The 18,971-nt window shown below is 36.2% G+C and overlaps 2 protein-coding genes across 3 annotated transcripts; one reads left to right on the top strand and one right to left on the bottom strand.

Moving 5' to 3' along the window:
• The first annotated feature begins 777 nt into the window (after nucleotides 1–777).
• On the top strand, nucleotides 778–6,298 carry LOC109214165 (N-glycosylase/DNA lyase OGG1). 2 transcript variants are annotated; one of them, XR_002066123.1, is made up of 4 exons: nucleotides 778–1,588; nucleotides 2,310–2,520; nucleotides 5,077–5,419; nucleotides 6,015–6,298. XR_002066123.1 is itself a non-coding variant. In XM_019378056.1 (3 exons), the coding sequence occupies exons 1-3, from the start codon at nucleotides 873–875 to the stop codon at nucleotides 5,326–5,328; spliced, it is 1,179 nt and encodes a 392-aa protein (XP_019233601.1). In that variant the 5' UTR covers nucleotides 778–872; the 3' UTR covers nucleotides 5,329–5,573. The 2 variants fall into 2 exon arrangements, 1 of the variants encoding a protein (XP_019233601.1); XM_019378056.1 differs by lacking the exon at nucleotides 6,015–6,298 and having other exon boundaries at nucleotides 5,077–5,573.
• Nucleotides 6,299–6,364: 66 nt separating this feature from the next.
• On the bottom strand, nucleotides 6,365–17,565 carry LOC109214164 (beta-galactosidase 16-like). Its single transcript, XM_019378055.1, has 20 exons — nucleotides 17,434–17,565; nucleotides 16,881–17,120; nucleotides 15,351–15,446; nucleotides 15,089–15,201; nucleotides 14,902–14,968; nucleotides 14,691–14,783; nucleotides 13,610–13,753; nucleotides 12,049–12,143; nucleotides 11,857–11,965; nucleotides 11,632–11,716; nucleotides 11,443–11,561; nucleotides 11,162–11,326; nucleotides 10,734–10,915; nucleotides 10,451–10,545; nucleotides 9,222–9,331; nucleotides 8,717–8,821; nucleotides 8,349–8,450; nucleotides 8,002–8,147; nucleotides 7,698–7,823; nucleotides 6,365–6,746 (listed from the first exon to the last, which is right to left on the bottom strand). Exons 2-20 carry the CDS (start codon nucleotides 17,064–17,066, stop codon nucleotides 6,737–6,739), a joined length of 2,148 nt encoding a protein of 715 aa, XP_019233600.1. The 5' UTR covers nucleotides 17,067–17,120; nucleotides 17,434–17,565; the 3' UTR covers nucleotides 6,365–6,736.
• Between the last annotated feature and the right edge of the window lie 1,406 nt (nucleotides 17,566–18,971).

The raw sequence follows: 18,971 nt of genomic DNA, 5'->3' as shown, positions 1-18,971 counted from the left end.
CCTTTTTCTAATGTAAGTACTGATATGCTCCATAAAATCGTTCCGAAAAAAGAAAAAAACGAAGATCCAATATAGTGATTGTATTGGTCAAAAAACTATATAAGCTTTTTCAAAAACTTCAGCTTATATAGTGCTGAAGTTTTTACAAATGAACTAAATAACTTCACCATCTTCTGCTGAAGTTTTTGAAAAAGCTTATCCAGGACAAAATAACTTCAGCTTATTTAGTGCTGAAGTTTTTACAAATGAAATAAATAACTTCAGCATCTTCTGCTGAAGTTTTTGAAAAAGCTTATCCAGGACAAAAAAACTTTAGCGTATTTATTACTGGAGTTGTTACAAATGAACTAAATAACTTCAGCATCACAAAACTCAGCTACTAGAATGCTTAAGTTTAGCAATTACAAATAAAAACTTCAGCAAATAGAGAACAAAACTTCAGCACTAGAATGCTTAAGTTCAGCAATTACAAACAAAAACTTCAGCAAACTTGGTTCAGCAATTTTTGCTACTTCGAATCCGTCTACTAGAATGCTGAAGTTTTGCGTGATTGCCTTTGCTACTTCAGCCCCGTATGCTCAAGTTACGCGAAAAAGTGGGTACGCTTGTAATTTTTTTTTGCAAAGCGGGCACGAGTTAAAAGGTGATCAGAAAAGCGGGTATAGATACAAATGCCCCGAAAATGACAAAAGAAAAGAAAATTTATAAAAGCCCAAACCAAAACAAGCAAAAAAATGAGATTTAAAAAACAAAAGATTAAAAAAAAAAAAAAAAAAAAGGAGAACCGAGGAGCCAATCAGCCAAACTTCGTCAATTGTCCCTCAGTAGCGGAGAGCATCTCCGTTCTGCTCTGTGCCTTTCAATCAAAATAGATGCAAGCACTAAGAACTTGTCCGATCATGAAGAGACCAAGAACCATTCCTTCAGCCCCATCAACCCCACCATCCCCACAAATTATCCAATCCAAAAAGACCCCAACTTCAAGATCATTCTCTTCTATAAAACCAAGAAATATTCTAATAAATCCAACACCAACAACTGAACAAGACCCCAAATGGGTACCCCTCAACTTATCAAGATCAGAACTTTACTTGCCCCTCACCTTCCCAACTGGCCAAACCTTCAGGTGGAAACAGACTGCGCCCATTCAGTACACTGGTGTTGTTGGTAGGTCCCACTTGGTCTCACTGAAGCAGCTTGACAATGGTGATGTTGGATACCATTTTCATTGCACTAACTCTAAGGCTGCTGCTTCTAGGGAGGAAGCCCTTGTTGATTTTCTCAATGTGGGTATTTCTCTAAGTGAGGTTTGGGAGAGTTTTAAGGCTTCTGATTCGAGATTTGCTGAGTTGGCTACACATTTGGAGGGTGCTAGAGTCCTAAGGCAAGACCCACTTGAGTGTCTCATTCAGTTTATTTGCTCATCTAATAATAATATCAAGAGAATTACCATGATGGTCGATTTTGTTTCGTCATTGGGGAATTATTTGGGAGATGTTGGAGGTTTCAAGTTTTATGAGTTCCCTTCACTTGAAAGGTTGGCAATGGTTTCTGAACAAGAGCTAAGAGCTGCTGGTTTTGGCTACAGGTATGCTCTTTTGCAATCTTTGTGGTTCCAGACTTATGTTTTTATTTAATTCATATGTCCCATGATATGATATGATATGAATAGGTCCTTATGTCTTTCATTTGGTGCACTAAGCTCCTGCTATGCGAGGAGTCTAGGAAAGGGCCGGACGACATAGTCTCTTATATACACAACCTTACCTTGAGAATGCACAAAATTATATTTATAGAAGAGGTGTTGATGGTGTATGGAATTGCAGTGAAATTGATGAGCTTTATCTCAATTCCCATTAAGTTTCCTTTCCCCCTCTGTTCTTGTTTCAAACTCCCAGTAAAGAAATGCATGTATTTCAGATAGTCAGATTTCTAGTAGCTTTGAAATGCTATTTGGCATTACATAGGTCTGCTTGGTTAACAGTTTGATAGTGAATTATTTCCAAAACCTGTTAAATGGTACTAGTATGTAATGACGGATAATGTGATACATCCTATATCTTCAACTTTTGGGTTGTTTCTTCCCTTCTTTTTTCTTTTGCATTTAACTTGGGGCATATTTTAGGCAGAAACTTTAGGTATTTTGTTTAGGCGAGGGGAACACTTTTAACTTTCTAGTCATACTTGAACTGATGTCAAGTTGTAGTTATATTCAGTAACTCTCTACATAAAACTCCTGATGTTTGGTGTCCCAACTCCCTGTAACTTGTTTGTTCGCCTTCTTCTAATCAGTCTCTAGAAATGAGCAGGGCCAAATATATAGTTGGTACAGTGGAAGCACTGCAATCAAAGCCTGGTGGAGGTACGGAGTGGCTTGCTGCACTTCGTAAAGTAGATCTTCCCGAGGCCATTGATGCTCTGTGCTCTCTACCTGGTGTTGGTCCTAAGGTCGCAGCATGTATTTCTCTCTTTTCTCTTGATCAGCACCATGCTATTCCTGTTGATACTCATGTGTGGAAGGTTAGCTTTCAAGGGCTTTATCTTTTCTTGTTGTTTAAGAGATTACACCATCTCTCCATGTTATTTTGTTTCTGCACCGTTTTCAACTTGAGCAGATTGTCAAATTTCTGACATATGCATTTTCCTTTGAATTTGATGCCATACCGAGATATAAGATATGTTCTCACGCTTTTATAAATATTTTGAATTAAGATAAACCTAAAAGAAGATTATTATCATTGTTGTAGTAGATATTGTTGTTCCTTCATTGCTTGATATGTTCCTGGACCTGCATTTTGTTGCAGAAAGAGTATGTAGATTGGACTAATGAGTTCTTTATAAAAAAAAGGGGACTAAAGAAACTGCTAGAGGAGTTTAAGTTTATTGACTTTTAGCAGATATGTTGGTGAATGGTTATTTTATGGATTAAGGGTTTGTGCAGCTTTTGGACTCTTTCACGACTCTTTCACTTCGGCATAAAAACATTTTTTCCTAGATGCTATTATGCTCCTCTTCTCCTTCACATTTATTCCCATGCCTGCTCTGAATGCATCCTTTTAGTGTTGTTGTTGTGAGACATAATATTTTTATTAAGTAATTAAATGTGTGCTATCTCTAACAACTTAAGCTTTTAGATGAGATGGTCACATTCTTCAACATGGTATCAGAGCCAGACTCATCGATTCATGTTTTTGTGTTTCTCAATATGGAACCCCCCATTATTCACGCTCCAGTTGTCTGGTCATAGGCGTGCGAGAGGGGTGGTAAGTCCCATATTTGTTGAGGGAATGGGTTGTGGTCTACTCATATGATTTTCAGCAATTCTCCGCTCATGAGCTAGCCTTTGGGGTTGAGTTAGGCCCAATGTGCATTTATTCACATGGTACCAGTGCAGACAAAGGTCCTGGATTTAATCTCACTGCCATCCAAAAAGTAAAATATATTTCACGTGTTTGACCAATGAAAAAGAAGCAATCCCACTCGTGAGGGGGCGTGTTGTGAGACATAATATAATTAAGTAATTAAAAGTGTGCTCTTTTAACATTTTAAGCTTTTAGATGAGATGGTCACACACTTCAACAATTGTTATCTATTTCTTTAGAAGAAACTTTTTCCTATACCAATTAAAAAAAAAAGAGCAGAAATATGCTTCATAGTAATCACAGTTTAGAAGTTGGTTAATTGTCCGTAATTTGTTTTTGTTGATGAGATAGTCTTACTGATTATTAAGTTCCCTTTACGTCAGGCAAATAGGAGCCTGCATGTTGGCAGTTTTCTAGCCTTTGTTTCTTCCTAAATACAGACCAACTTTTTGGTGCATGTCCTTGCATATTTCCGCTTGTATTAAGAGTTAAAGGTAAAGAGCTTGGAGCTTTACTGTCTGTCTAAGTGCCAGAATCTTGAGGAAGCAAATGGTCTTGGGGATGCTTTGTTCCTGAAAGGATTAGCTTCTTTGGTTAACAAAGAAAAGTGAAATTATGAGAGTACTGCTCCATGATGCTGAATACGGATGACAAAAGTTTAGCAACATGTGAGCAGTCTTTCTGTATGATAGAATGGGTACATGCAGTTTAGTACTAGAGCTTGTGGCACAATTCATGCATGCGTGTACTGCAGATTATAGACTGCCTGTAGGGTGCTTCTCTTGCTAAATTTTAGAAGGCAATCAAGATGTTAGTCTGTTACTAGCGAAGAGAGGTAGATGTTACACCATGAGACTAATTAGTTGTATTTTATATTAGTTCCTTTTGCCAATCTCAATTCATGGATGCTTTTGAGATATAAAAGAGAACAGGTGCCCTAACACCGAAAGTAAAGTTACACCAGCTTAGGGAGTGGCAGCTTTATTAATAGGGTGGATAAGCCATTTGCTAATACAATTGTTTGCGTCATAACATATCCAAGAAAAGTTATATAACTTGTCAACGTGAGCAGGGTGAGGATCACAATAATTGCTGTGGGGTGTTCTAATTATCTGGTCTGGGGTGAAATTAGCCTTTTTCTTATAAGAAGGTTCTGCTAATTTGGAAAGTTGTAGACTGTAGAGCATGAATCATTCTCGCAAAGTGATCCAAAATAAAAGTGGTGGTTTTTTGAATCTCAATTTTGAGTTGGACTAATATTCATATTAGTGTACACTAGAGCTGAAGTTAGTTTTTTTCTTTGATTACTACAGCTCTAAATTCATGTATATGTGGCTCCATTTTAATTTTTCATAAATTGTGTGCTTCATTTCAAAGAAGCACGCACTTCACTTCTCACTTTTTGCTTCAAGCCCCATGGACCTCGTCGCTTTTGTGTGCATCTTGCTTTAAAAGCACTGGATGCAGAAGTGAAAAGTGAACCATTTAGGGTAGGGAGTATTACAGTGCAGCGAGTTTTCCACGATGTAAATTGGCCCAGATTCTGCTATTACCTATATTTATCATCCGTTCCCTGTTACACGTATTATAGTATTGACATGCAAACATGCGAACATGCAGCAAATTTGCTCTTTGAAGTTACGTAAATTCAGAATATGTACTTCTGTTCATATCTGTGAATACCATTTAACATTTCTTCCTGATCTTTTGCTAGATCGCGACCAAGTACCTCCTCCCTGAGCTAGCAGGAACCAGTCTTACACCTAAACTTAGCAGTCGTGTAGCAGATGCTTTTGTGAAGACATATGGAAAATATGCTGGTTGGGCCCAAACTCTGCTTTTCATTGCGGAACTACCTTCGCAGAAAGCACTCTTGACATCAAGCCTTTTGAATTCTACAGTAGAGAAGTCTCCTAAATCCAAAAAAAGAAAACAGGGTGGGATCACAGAGATCCCTATAGGATGATACGTCGTGCTTGTGTTTTCATGCTCGAAGTTAGACCTAATCTACGTGCAGAGCTGATGAAGACTGTTCTTTCTAGTTCTTACCATCTGAGGTATCAAAGCATCTCAGAAGATTTTTCATCTAGAATTGCTGATATTTTCAGTTTTATGGATGTTAAAATTGAAAAGAATGTATATTGCGTAGAAAAGTGATTCTACATGAAATGTTTGCTTTACGGTTCTAGTTTGCTGCATTTGATTATATTATATAATTTGTTAGTTTATATGATATATATGTATTTGAGGATTTCTACTTGAAGAACTGTTAGGTTAACTAGTACCTTAAGGGCTCGGTTGGTACGAGGGATAGGGATAATTAATCCCAAGATCAAATTTGAGATGAGTTTATCCCACGTTTGGTTGGGATAAAATCGTGGTATAACTAATCCCGGGATTGTAGTGTTTCTTATCCCTATGAGAGTGTGGGATAACTAATTCCGGGGTAACTTGTTTCCCAACCAAATGACCCCTAAGTTTTCTAAACATCTGCCAGAAGATGCTGCACTTCCTTCTTTGTGTCCAGGAAAAAATATTGGTTACTGATGAGGGAGAAATCCTAATTATCTGCTTTTTCTGGCTCCTGTTCTTTCTTGAGGTTTTCTTGGCAATGATAATGTCTTTATTAATTAATTAACAATTCCTTTGCAGGCATGATAAAATGCATCTAGCAGAGTAGCAGGTGAGCGTTTTGCATGAGCATGAAGTCATTGTACCATAATTGTTTGATTGGTGGTGACTAGCAACCTAAATTTTGTAAGTTGGGTCTTTGTTGGTCTGTTTTGTTAGTTCCAATCTGGACATTCAGGCTGCTTAAGTTTCACATATTTGAAATATGTAGGACTTCCTTTTGTAAGAACATATTAATTTGCATTAACAGCATATTGTGCGTGAAATTGGTTGGCGGTTTCAGTTTGCATTGCCTATTGATCTGATTAGATCCATCTTCTCCCATCTTACTCGTCATTTTTTTCTTGGGAATGTATCGGACAGAAAAACCGTCAATGAAATGCCCGATTGATTCTTGCACTGTAAAAGACGTGAATATGGTTCTCAAATTCAGATTTTAGGAACTTGAACATTTCTATTGTGACCTTTTCATCTATACAGGTAAACTTCAAATTGCTGATTATAGCAATGTGCCTCATTTGAATGAATCAATGACCTGTGTGATAATATCGTTCTGTATTTCTACATTCCTATGATTTTGAACATTTATATGTAAATCACGTCTGAGCCTCACCCAAACAAAGAAAGGTCAACATTGTTCTTCTATCTTTGCGGAGCATCAACTGGCAGAGTCTTATGAATTCCTGATTATATGGATCTCCCGAAGGTTTTATTTGAGTGAGAGAAGGTGAATGTCTTCATCCCTAGACAAGCCTGGAAAGTCATAGTTGAAAAATGTAAATAAAGCGAAACGATAGGACAATTACCAACTTTATATGATACACTTGATAAGATGATGGTTTTGATGGACATGCTTTTGTTTGATTGGCACATAGTTGAATTAGGAACAAATACACATACTAGATCGTAATGTTTGACCTATCACAGTGAAAAGTGATTGCAAATTGGTGGGGGAAAAAAGAATCCTACTGGACTGTAGCATTTAACTTGGTCTTTCAGCTTCAGTATGTGTATACTTTTCAATAATTGGTTTTCTTTGTAAGAGAATTTCTGTCTGAAGATCTTGAGCCAACATTGATTAAGCTCAAAATAGTACTATTAGTTACTCTATAGGTATTAATGGTTGATAGACACACATTACAATATTGACATCAAAAACTGGATCCATTAAGAGAGCCTTTGAAAAGAAACAAGCAAATCAGACAAGATTAGTTATTCTTTTTATAAAAGGGGTGCAAATGGTGCTGATAGATACTTGTATTTTAGTTAGTATAGGATATGTAAAAGGCGTAACGTCTATCTTTGTGGTTTTAGTTCCAGCTAATTTGAATCTTGAAGTTGTGGCTCTGTACCACAATCTTTTTGAGACATTCCAGTGTAGGAAGAGTGATTAAATTTATAAAAAAGGGAGTATTGGTTCAGGGATGAGAAATGAATTCTGCATGTAGGAATTGTATCTCTTAAGTGTTGACTTGATATATTGGATTGTTGATCTCGACCTATCATGGAAATTGTTTTTCAGAAGAAATTCTATATAGGGTTGTTAATTGACTTGTTTCATTAATCATCATAATTTAGAATTAGATAGTCATATTTTTAGGTCAACGTATTGCTATTCCTTCATATCTTGAAAATTTTCATTTCTAAGTAGAAATAGTTCGTGAAGGTAATAAATTGGTACGAAAATGAGGAGAAGTGGTTTACTTTCTCAATGACGGCTTTGTGACTGAAATAGTGTCTACAGTGATGTCAAGAGGGTTGCCGGTTTCCTCCTCGAATAAGACTAATAAGTTGTCTCCTGGTTGGAGAAATGATCTTGGAACTTTGTACCTGGAAATGAACAATTTTAGTTGCTTGAGGTTTAGTCATTAATAACTGAATACAACTCTGAGCTATCCTGAATAAACTTCCTTGTGGATAAGATCTTTAAGTGAAGAGGCTCATTTAGTATTTAAGAGAGAAGATAGACTGTTTCTGAGATGGCCTGCTTATTCTAGAAATAACATACCAAGTTTGTGATGGAATGCCTGCAAGTGTTCGAAAGGAGACCCAATATCGGCCGATGCTTTGGCCATTAACCCAAGCTTCACCTTTTCCCATGGAGCCAAGATTTAATGCAATAGGATCATCACCCTCGGGTGCATCAAAAGCTGACTGGCAAGTTGCAATCAAAATATCATAGGTTGAGTTAAATAACAAATATATTGGAAATTGGAATGTGCTAGAGCTGACCGTAAATTATAGCATTATTAACAGAAACATAAACACATACTGAATTGCCGAGGATCTCTTAGTCGCTTTAACAAATAGAACTACATGATATAGAAAAAATACCCAGAAAGGATCCAGACTTACCTTGTACCATGTGAGCGGTTGAGAAGAGCTTAAGCTGCTCCAATTAGCACTCTTTGATCCTTCAGATGAGTAAATTTGTAACTTCTCCCCCAATAATCCAACCTTAAGAAAATGTTTTATACTCATGTAAGCTTAATTATAAAATATAATCGCTTGCCAAAGAATTATGGTTGCCAGGTTTGTTATTCTCAGCCTTAAAACTGCTCTATTAAATAACGAGCTGTACCAAATAGATTGCTGTGACATAAAACATTAAATGCCCTAAAGCTTTTTTGATTAAATTAGTGGTTTGTACAATATATGGCATTGGCAATACATCGATGACTAAACAAAGAAAAGATTTGGGCTATCTATTAGCTTACAATTACCTGATAACCCCATGAGTAATTGGTGATATTTTTCGCCTCGTTGTTGTCTTGAATAATTACTGACTGTACACCAAGAGCCCTATGTTCAAGAAATGATCCTGAATCCTGCATGTTAAAGATACAAAACACTTTTATCTATATAATCTCTTGCTACTAAATACGTTTTTCTAAAACTAGCTAGAGATCATAAATCTAAAGAAGAAGGTGCTTAAGCAAGTCATGTGAATACATGAACTTGGCTCCAGTGCTCTGAAATGCTGTCTCTTTAGGTGCTTCTAAGGCTGAGAGGTAAAAAGGGTTTGTACATGCAACATTGCAATTCATAATGTACTCTTCTTCCTTATGTGTCTCTTTTCACCAAAAGAAGAAAATGCAACTTTCACATACAAATATACACTTCCCCTTTTTGCTAATATCATGAAGAGATTGACAACATAATCATTCTTGGGTGATGTATTATTAGTTGCAAACCAGGTAAACCAACAAAGGAAATGAAAGTACATACCGGTAAGCCAACAGTTGCACTTAGTAATGAGATGTTGTTTGTCCCTTTATTTAGAGAAATAGTGCTCTCTAAAGTAAATGATGTATTTCTGAATTGTCCATGTGCAGAACCTACAAATCTCGACAGTTAAAATACTTTAAGACGTTTTGTTGTGCAAATTGATGTTTTGAGCTGCACATTATGTTAACTTGTGCTTCACATAGAAGAGACACTGGTTATGCAACCTTCTCTCGGGAGACAGTTCTTCAGTATATAGATTGGTATTAGGAACACTAAGAAACGAAAAATTATGGGTTCTTTTTTTTCTTTTTTGGAAACAGAAGTTTTTTTTTTCTTCACTAGTCAAGCCAGTTTCTACATTCCCAAGTTCCATTTCCATAAATGAAGTATAGAATGTGGAAATCTAATAAGTCTTTTAACCAATGGTACAGCTGAAATCACTGTAGTTTAAAATTTGTATTAGGAAATATGGTGTTTGTGTGTCTCTTTTTCTCGTTATCATGCAATAAAGAATAGTCTGTAACAGATAATTGCTTACTGTATCTTGCTCTAAGTTGCTCGGACACGGGTGCGGATCTAGAGGTCGGATCCTTCTAGATATAAATTCTAAGATTCGGGGATACGGATCCTATTACGGATATCGGTGCGGGGATCCGGCTAAAAATAATTCAAAAAATAAAAATATAAAAATCTCTAAATTATAAGAAATTCCGTGGAATACTTACGTATAGCTTGTGAAGTGTGGATTTCTTTTTTATTCTCAAGTTGTAGATAAGTAAAGGATTAATTTCCTAGATGAGGTATGCTATTTTCTTCAAATTTACCCTAAGTTTGGTTCTGATTTCAGGAATCAAATTGTATCTCATCTCGAATTTTTCTGTCCGTCATGGTCAAAGTACTCAAAATTGTTTGACCAGATCCGGTAGGGATCCCATACCCACACCCATACTAGTGTCGTGTCGACACGGGTGCGGCACCTAAACCGCCATGTCTGAGCAACTTAGATCTTGCTTATCTTTCTCCCGTTCTGTTTCAGTTTTATTTCCTGATTTTCTATGATTGTGTGTTGGGCGCAGGGGTGCATAACATCTTTTCTCATTTGTAGGACAAAACAATTTACCCCTTGATATTATCATTTTAAACTCGGAACAAACCCACAAAAATGTTACTTTTCAAATTGCATGACACAATTCTCATTTTGTATATTGCATCCTCAATGAAACGATTACCTGCATGTGCTCCATTCACAAAAGCATGTAAAACATGGCCTAAGGACTTCACACTTAGTGTAACTGACTGCTGGTCTGGCAAATCCTGCTGGATACTGTCATGTGGATTTCACAGATATTAGTAAAAGGCAATAGTTCCTAGAATGCAGTTATTATTTTGTTTTACATCATACTGTGCCAGTATATTTAGCTGAAAGATGTCCTTCAGTCCTGGTCTAGTTGATCTAATATTATTACTCTATTCTTCTGACTCGAGTGGTATATTAAGGATCTTTTGTGGTACCTGGAAGTGTACCAAAGATAATCAGATACATCCTTTGTAGTATTCATGTGCTCCAGTAATATGTCTGATCTCATTGAAGTAGCATCAAGTTGTGGAATAACCTCTTGAAATTGTTCCCATTTCTCAGCTGAATCAAACTTAACGGCGGGTATTGCTGTTCTTGTGTTAAATTGTGTGCTTACCTATTACAGATGCACAAACAGACAGTTCAGTATCTTCTATGCTTTTAAATCATAATTTCTCTAAATTGAGGATAAGGAGATAAATTAGGCATCTATACATTTCTTTTCATTCTAAAAGTTAGCGGTAAGTTACTGAATAGCGTGTTGGCCTTCTGTCAATCATCAATGGAGCCCTTTGGGAGGGGATTTGAAAAAGTTAACCATAAGTAGAACTGAAAGAAGCTTCTTATGTATGTCAGAATTTACCTTTGCTGTATTGAAGGATACAGTCTTGCAGTCAGGTAAGATGCTTATAGATTGCCGAGGTAACTCATATGACGAATTTTGAAATTGTACTACTACACTTTTTCTGTTATCTATGTTCACTAGAAATGCTGCACAAGCTCCAGAATCTCCACTGAATACATAAGCCTGGTTTGCACATTGTGGGGGAGAGGGGGTGAGATAAATCAGTTTGTTATGTACGCGGTGTTTGTAGGCTTTGACATTGAAGATGATCATCATGATATTGAAAACAGTTTCTTTACCTCTTGTTGTTCACCTAAGGACTGCATGGAGGGGAATACAGAAAGTATGGTCTCTGAGCATAACTTAACCGCAGCATGTAACTCTTTCAGATGTCCCCATTTTGGTTGTCTGATTAAACCTGTAGTAGAATTCTCAGTCAGAAGTAGCGAAAAACTTGGAAGCATTAGTGAATTCTCTGGATTGCTTACCATACTCATCTAACGGAGCTTGATCATAGTAACTTGTTATCATATATTCAGCAGCACTCCTGCCAAAATTGGTTCCTCCATGATACTGATAATGAAGTCAGAGAACCTTGTTAGAGTATGATAAAGCAGCTTATGTTTGATAACGCGGACTTGAATAGTATTTCAGTTGTTTGGCATGAGGCAAAGATGTTGCTATAGAAAATCTTTGTGGGTGTTAAATTTTACCATGTAATAGTTGATGAAGGTTCCATTCTTCCTCGCAATGAACAGGGCAACATGATATGCTATGTCTTCTGCTGATCTGAGTGTTGCATTCTGACCATAGACTTGATAGCTTTTAAGACCAAAATAAAGATCTTAAAGCAAATTCATTCATTATATACTGCATAAATAGAAAAGTAGAGTAGAACAGCTTACAAGCTTGTCCAGTTCTCTGTCCAGATTGAAGGCTTGTTTGGTGAATTAGGTCCTACAAATGTTTCTCCACATCTCAACCCATTGCATGCATTAATCTGTAGTAAACAAAGTTAGCTACAAGTCCTTGAATCCTCTCTTTTTTTCACTTTCATAAGTTGCAGGTCCTTGGTTTCTAATATATTGTCTCTTGTTGCTTTCTTGAGCCGAGGGTCTCCTGGAAACAGCCTCTCTGCCCCTCGGGTAGGGGTAAGGTCTGCGTACATATTACCCTCCCCAGACCCCACTTGTGGGATTATACTGGCCGTTGTTGTTGTTGTTGTTGTTGTTGTTTTAAGTGTAAGTCATTTTTATTTTTAAGAGTTTACTGGTGCACGCTTAATGTGTTTCTTGTGATTATATGGAAGTCACTTATTTTGTTAAAGTTTACTGGTGCCTTTTGTGGACTAATTGATTTTTAATTAATCATTGAGGAAAGCAGGGGAGATAAGAAGGGTTGGGCTCAGATAGTGTTTACTGGAAGTTAGAATTGACCAGTAAACAGGGAAGTGACATTAGAGTTATTTCTTTTGAAATATTTTCGTTATATACATTGGATTAGTGTGGTGATGGATTCTCTCAAATAATTTCTGTTTTAAATTATTATTTGAAATATCCGAGGGTCAGTACTTCCCTAGTTTTATCAGTACTCCATTCATATTATCTATTGCTATTAGACCCTCGAATTTAGTTCCCTAAATATATTGTCTTGCTATTACTTACTATCAGTACTTCTTTCATATTCTTTATTGCCATCTTCGGTTTAGGTTTCTATATATATATATATATATATATATATATATATATATGTGTGTGTATATATATTGTCTTGCTATGACAGCTATCAGCGCTTCTTCCATGTCTATCGGAAACAGTTTCTTTGCCCTTCCAGGGTAGGCGTAAGGTTGCGTACATCCTACCCTCCCAAGACCCCACTTGTGGAATTACACTGGGCTGTTGTTGTTGTTGTAGTTGTAAACTTAATCGAAATTTAGCTTTTTTTTTTGGGTTACAATTTTATAAAACATGTGCGGCTTTGGTTCAGTGATAGAAGCGCAACGCCCTATATGTTAATTTGGCTTATGTTGCAAAGTATAACCTTGCTACAGATCAAAAAGTATGGAGTAGTATGTAAGTGAGAACAAAGCGGTTCTATTATCCATCGAGTTTTGAATCATCCATTAGTTAATCCTTGAGAATTCTTCGGTTATCAAAAATAATGTTCTTGAAAGTCTGACCTGTGTGGTAGAGAGTAAGAAATTTTAAAGAAAATGTCTTAAAGAAAATGAAATAAAAAAGGTGAAGAGCAAAAAGGTAGAGTTGGGAAAATGGAAAACAAGTAATTTGTTGAGAAAGAGGAGAACGATTTCTTCCCATCTTCCTAAGCTTGGTGGTTATCTATATTTGTATTAATGGGAGATAGCAAATACTCCGTGTAATAGTCGAATTGTGCATAAGTTGATTCGGATTTCGGACACCACCATAATTTAGAAATAAAAAAAAAAACAGAAGAGAGGGAACATACAACAGGATCAGGAGCATCATCTTGCTTGCACATGCACCATGGCACCCCAGTTTGAAGTCCTACAGCCATCTCTGCCGCCCAAAGGACATAAGGTGGCCCATTTTCTCTGAATGCTTTTTCTACATTTTGATACTCATTCTCAATCTGCGTGTATTATTCAAATGAGTTTAATTTATGTATCTTGATAGTGTAACAAGATAAAAATGATAACCTTTAAATAAAAGTGAAATTAATAATATTTTAAATTATACTAATAGTGTAAATATTCTTTACATTATTCGTGCGTATAGATTTTGTCATATTAAAATAGAAATATCTATTGATGTTATTAGATAACAGACTAGGTCGTATTAGACCATTGAGAATATTTTTTCTGAAAGAGACTTTATCTAACACTAAATTCTGAAAAAGAACTTTAGGTCATTTAAATGAGTTTTAGAGGTAACTCTTTTTACTTGTACTTCAATTAATTGCTCCAATTACTTATCGATGTTCTTTTTTTTTTTTTTTTTTTTGCACTTTACTGCTCAATACTACTACCAACCCCCCCCACCCCCACCCCACACACACACAGCCATACGGCCTCTGCTCTCCACTACCCAAGAAAACAGAAAAAAAAAATTCAAGAAATTGATTTACCTTGTAAAGCAGTCTTAATGATGATCATATTATGTAGTACCAAAAAAAATATTATTTGTACATCATGGCCTTTTACAATTTTGAATTTAAGAAAATGACTTTTTTTAGATCTCTTACATGTAAAAGACAAAGTGCTATTTGTATAATGAAAATTGAAACTTAAACAGTATATTCACATGGTTCCCAACAAGAAGACTAGCTGGTTTTGCAACAAGTTCGAGGCCAATATGATTTCTTTGTTGAATAAAGTAAGTTGAATCACAAAACGGATTATTATTATAACTAATTAAGTGGTGCAAATCAAACTGTACTCTGATGTATCTCTGAAGATAACGGTTATGAGTTGAGATTTTTTCTATTTCAAAAATTGATTCAAAATCATGACGATTTTTGACAGCCAATTAAACCAAGTAAAGACCTCATAAAAATGTGGAGACTTAACCTGGGAGAGTATGATTGGGCCTCCTTGTGAAGCATACAATCCTTCTGATTTCATTAGGTTCACTATTTTTGTAGTGAAGTTTTGCATGTACAACTGTCAAGAAATTAAGCAAATTGTTAAGCTATTTTTAAATTATTTTTTAGCTGTAAAATATTTTTATATTACGATAATGGGACTTGGGAGGAAAAAAATATTAGAAAAAGAAAATTACCTTGAAGGGTTCATTATTTGAGCGAAAGACAATGCCAGGGATATCATGTAACCAAAAGGGAAAACCTCTATAAAGATCAATGTAGCTTAGTCAATTTGGCACAAAAATAGGGGCCAAAAATTAAACATTAGAAATACTTTGGGACTCTGGGTGCAGAGATCATAAAGTTGAAGGATGTAAAATTTACCCATAAGTCCATTCTCCCTCAATGTAGGGTCCAATGCGAAGGCAGGCATAGAGACCTTGTGCTTTAATTTGTTTAATAAATGCTACTATGTCACGCCTTCCGCTAAAATCGTACTAAAAATTAAAAGAATTAGTTTACTAAGAAACATTAAGATAAACTAGTTCATATCATCAATTCACAAAAGGCAATCAACTTGTTAAATATGTGTATACAAGTCTATATGTATTTGCATGTGTCTATATATATATATGTATGTAATTACCTGTCCAGGTTGGGGTTCGTGAAGGTTCCAAAAAACATAGGTCTCAATCACATCTATCCCACCTTCTTTAGCTTTTGATATTAGAGATGGCCACATCTATACATAACATATAAAATTATTATGGTTAGAAAAGAGAGAATATAATACCCCACCCCCCCACCTAGCCAAAAGAAAGTTTAAACATCTTAGAGAAAATTAGATTCAGATGAATTACCAGTAAGATTCTTAATCCTAACCACTAATTTAAAAGCCCCATCCACTGGAATATATCTTACTTAAGGGAGTATTTTTTTAGCGGTTTGCTTGCCTATGTTATACTATAATAATCCCACTATTCACATTGCTACAATAGTTACCTACTAAATCTTTTGTTTAAATAAAAGTGGCCTGTCAGTTACTTTTGTTTTTATCCATTTTCTTAGTCAAGTGTTCTTTTAAACTTAAACGATCCTTCCTTAATTACATGTTTTCGAGAAACCCGCTTGTTGTATGTCAAAGTGAACCTTATCAGGGATTACACGTCTCTCTATAACAGCATCTCTATATAACACTTATTCATTATAAAAGTCACGTCTTTTTTAGAACCGATTTTTTAAGTTATATTTTACCTCTCTATAATAGCTTTTTATCTATAAACGCAACAGCCTTATTTATATAGAATCTTTAAGAATACTAATAACAATTCTAAAAATATGCACACAATCTTTTCCATTGAACAAAGTTTCTATCTTGCATAAGACACAAGATTTGAAGATATGCATATGATATATTTTTCATTGGATACCTTTTTGCTGAAAATTTGGATACTAGTCTTCGTCAATTAAAGCGTTATATCGGTAGTAAGAGAATGATATATTTTTCCTTGGATACCTTTTTGCTGAAAATTTGGATACTAGTCTTCGTCAATTCAAGCGTTATATCGGTAGTAAGAGAATGAAATTTACGAAACAACTACAATTACAAAATTCTTCCATCAATCTTGAAAGAATTTATTTTCCTAGTAGGTTTAGAATGTGTGCCTGAGAGTTTAAATCTTTGTACGCTTAGTTAATAAGTTTATTAATAATGTATTAGCTTTCTTCAATATATACCTAGTGAAATGCATATCTCCTGAGATTTTAAATTTGAAGAATACAGCCTCTGCCACAGCCTCTGCCCTTCGGGTGAGCACTCTGTGCGCACTGGGTAAACCCCCCACTGTGTAATAGGTGTATAACAGCTATTCGCTATAAATGCCAAATATTATTATAGGTGTATAACAGCTATTCGCTATAAAAGTCAAAAAATCTCGAAACAAACGACCTTGTTATAGAAAGGTTTAACTGTAGTACTATTTTATGGGTGGACATTAGGTTTAACTTACATACACTAATATACTGTAAAGAATTTTATATAACCAACTTTTTATGAAATGTACTTATCTTTTAAGTGAGCTGTTTGAAAATTATTTTACACTATACAGAAGTTAAAGATACTCATTGAATATACACAAAAAAGAGTGGAGTAAGTGAGAGAGAGAGATGGACATACATCAGGGGTGCTTCGAGGATAATGAATAGAACCAGAGAACAACATCTTCCTTTGCCCATCTATTATCAACGATCTTCCGTCGTAAGTCACATTTCCACCGCCAGCAGACGCCGCCGCTGCCGCCATGACCACTAACACTGCAGCCGTAATTAGCAGCACATTCCGCCATAGCCACCACATTTCCATTATTCTCTTCCCTCTTCTGACCGTGCGAAAGCCCCTCTTTATAAAATTAAAACCCTGAAATAAGTTGATATAGTTTCAAGAAACTCATTAATTGGAACTTCGAAGCAAAGACAGACTGAAGAGAGGATTTACGGAAGAGCAAGTTAGAGGGAAGATGTGCACTCTCAATATATATGTGAAAGAGTCATTGGCTTAAGAAATGGTAAACTTGTGTCCCTTAGCTTGTTGATCTTTTGAAAATGAAATTTCTCTTGACTTTTTTTTTTTTTTTTTTAATGAACTCGTTATAATTATATATGAAGATACTTTATAAAAAAGGAAGAAAAGAGAATAATATAAAGGTTGTACAAAAGGCTAGATGGTATACACTAATATATTTTCCGTGGGATGCATGTGTTTGCCATGGAAAATTTTCATGACCCAACTACTTCTGTCTTTGGAGTAGAAATGATTTGGTGCTTTTATTTATTTGTTTCTTCAAAGGCCAGAATTTACCGTCTTGAAAAGGATAATATATGTATTGTCTCTAACCATACTCCAAGCACATTATACTTTTTGGAGGGATTTAAGTAATATACACAGTACTGAGTTATGTAAATATTATTTGTATTATCACTGTAATTTGACATTTTATATTATGTCAATTCCATTTTTATTAAGTTATTGATTAAAAAAAATTATTTGTAATAACCTTATTGTATAGGGTCAAATTTGACTCTCAGCATCTCTACGCCAGTGGGTACGCCCAATGAGTGTACGCCTACCAACGTAGCGGGTACGACTCGGCCGTGGGGGCAAAAGCGACATCGTTTAGGACTCAATGTCTTCACTAGGGAGACGTTACCTATCTTTGTAATTTTTTGATTCTTTCGAGGAAGGTCTCCTATTATATAAAGGAGACCTTCACATTGTAAAAGGGGGCATCTGATCTAATACAACTCTCTCATTTTTCTGACTTTCTCTCTCTATCTCTACTTCAAACGAACGTATCTTATTGAGTTCATACTGTCTCTTTGCAATACTAGATCTACAACAATATTATCATCTTTGCATCTCTAGGATTATTATATTTGATTACGATTTACCCTTTTCCTACTTTTGATTGTTTTTTAGCTTACAAAGTATATTGTTAACTTTTGAGCCAAACAATTTGGCGGTGTCTGTGGGGATTTCGAGAATCAAAACCATAGTATCCACCTAGAGATCAACCAACTACCATTCTCTACACCACCAAAAACAGAAAATGGCCGAAAATAACACAAGATCGAAAGCTATATTGGGTGTCACTACCAATCTCCTTGGCCCTCTCAACGAGGCCAGTGACGATGGCATCCTGAATGCAACCCCTAGCATCACACCGGGTGCAGAGATCTCACCTTCCCCATCCGACGGTCTGACGATCTTGCACGAAAAAGGAGCTTTCACATCTGCGGTTACGGAAGCACCCTCAGCGGTCAAAGAGCTACTGGACAGATGGCTAACAAGCTCTCTAAGTGGCTTGGTTGAGAGGTCACCACAAAGTAACATCGGATGTACACCAACGGTAGGTACCACTACTGCCGTGGGTGAACCGGAAGTTACACTAGCGAATAACAAACCCATCGAGACACAGACCAACGATGGCACGCTAACAGCCATCCTAAAGAAGATGGAAGAAATGGAAAATGAAAACAAGGCGCTCCGCGGTCAGATGAAGGAACATCAGGAGAGGGTCGACAAGATCCCCGGTGCTCCCAAGTTGCTACCAAAACGCGACGTGGGAAGGTTCGTTGAACAACCATACACTGAAGAAGCTGCCCCTCACTCCACCCCAAAAACCTTCAAGATGCCACCCTACTTGAGGGTATATGACGGAACCACAGATCCCGAGGATCATCTGATCCACTACGTCACCGCCGTGAAGGG

The sequence above is a fragment of the Nicotiana attenuata genome, unplaced genomic scaffold (genome assembly GCF_001879085.1).
Source record: "Nicotiana attenuata strain UT unplaced genomic scaffold, NIATTr2, whole genome shotgun sequence".
Lineage (NCBI taxonomy): Eukaryota > Viridiplantae > Streptophyta > Magnoliopsida > Solanales > Solanaceae > Nicotiana > Nicotiana attenuata.
This window is presented reverse-complemented; position numbering and strand designations above follow the sequence as displayed.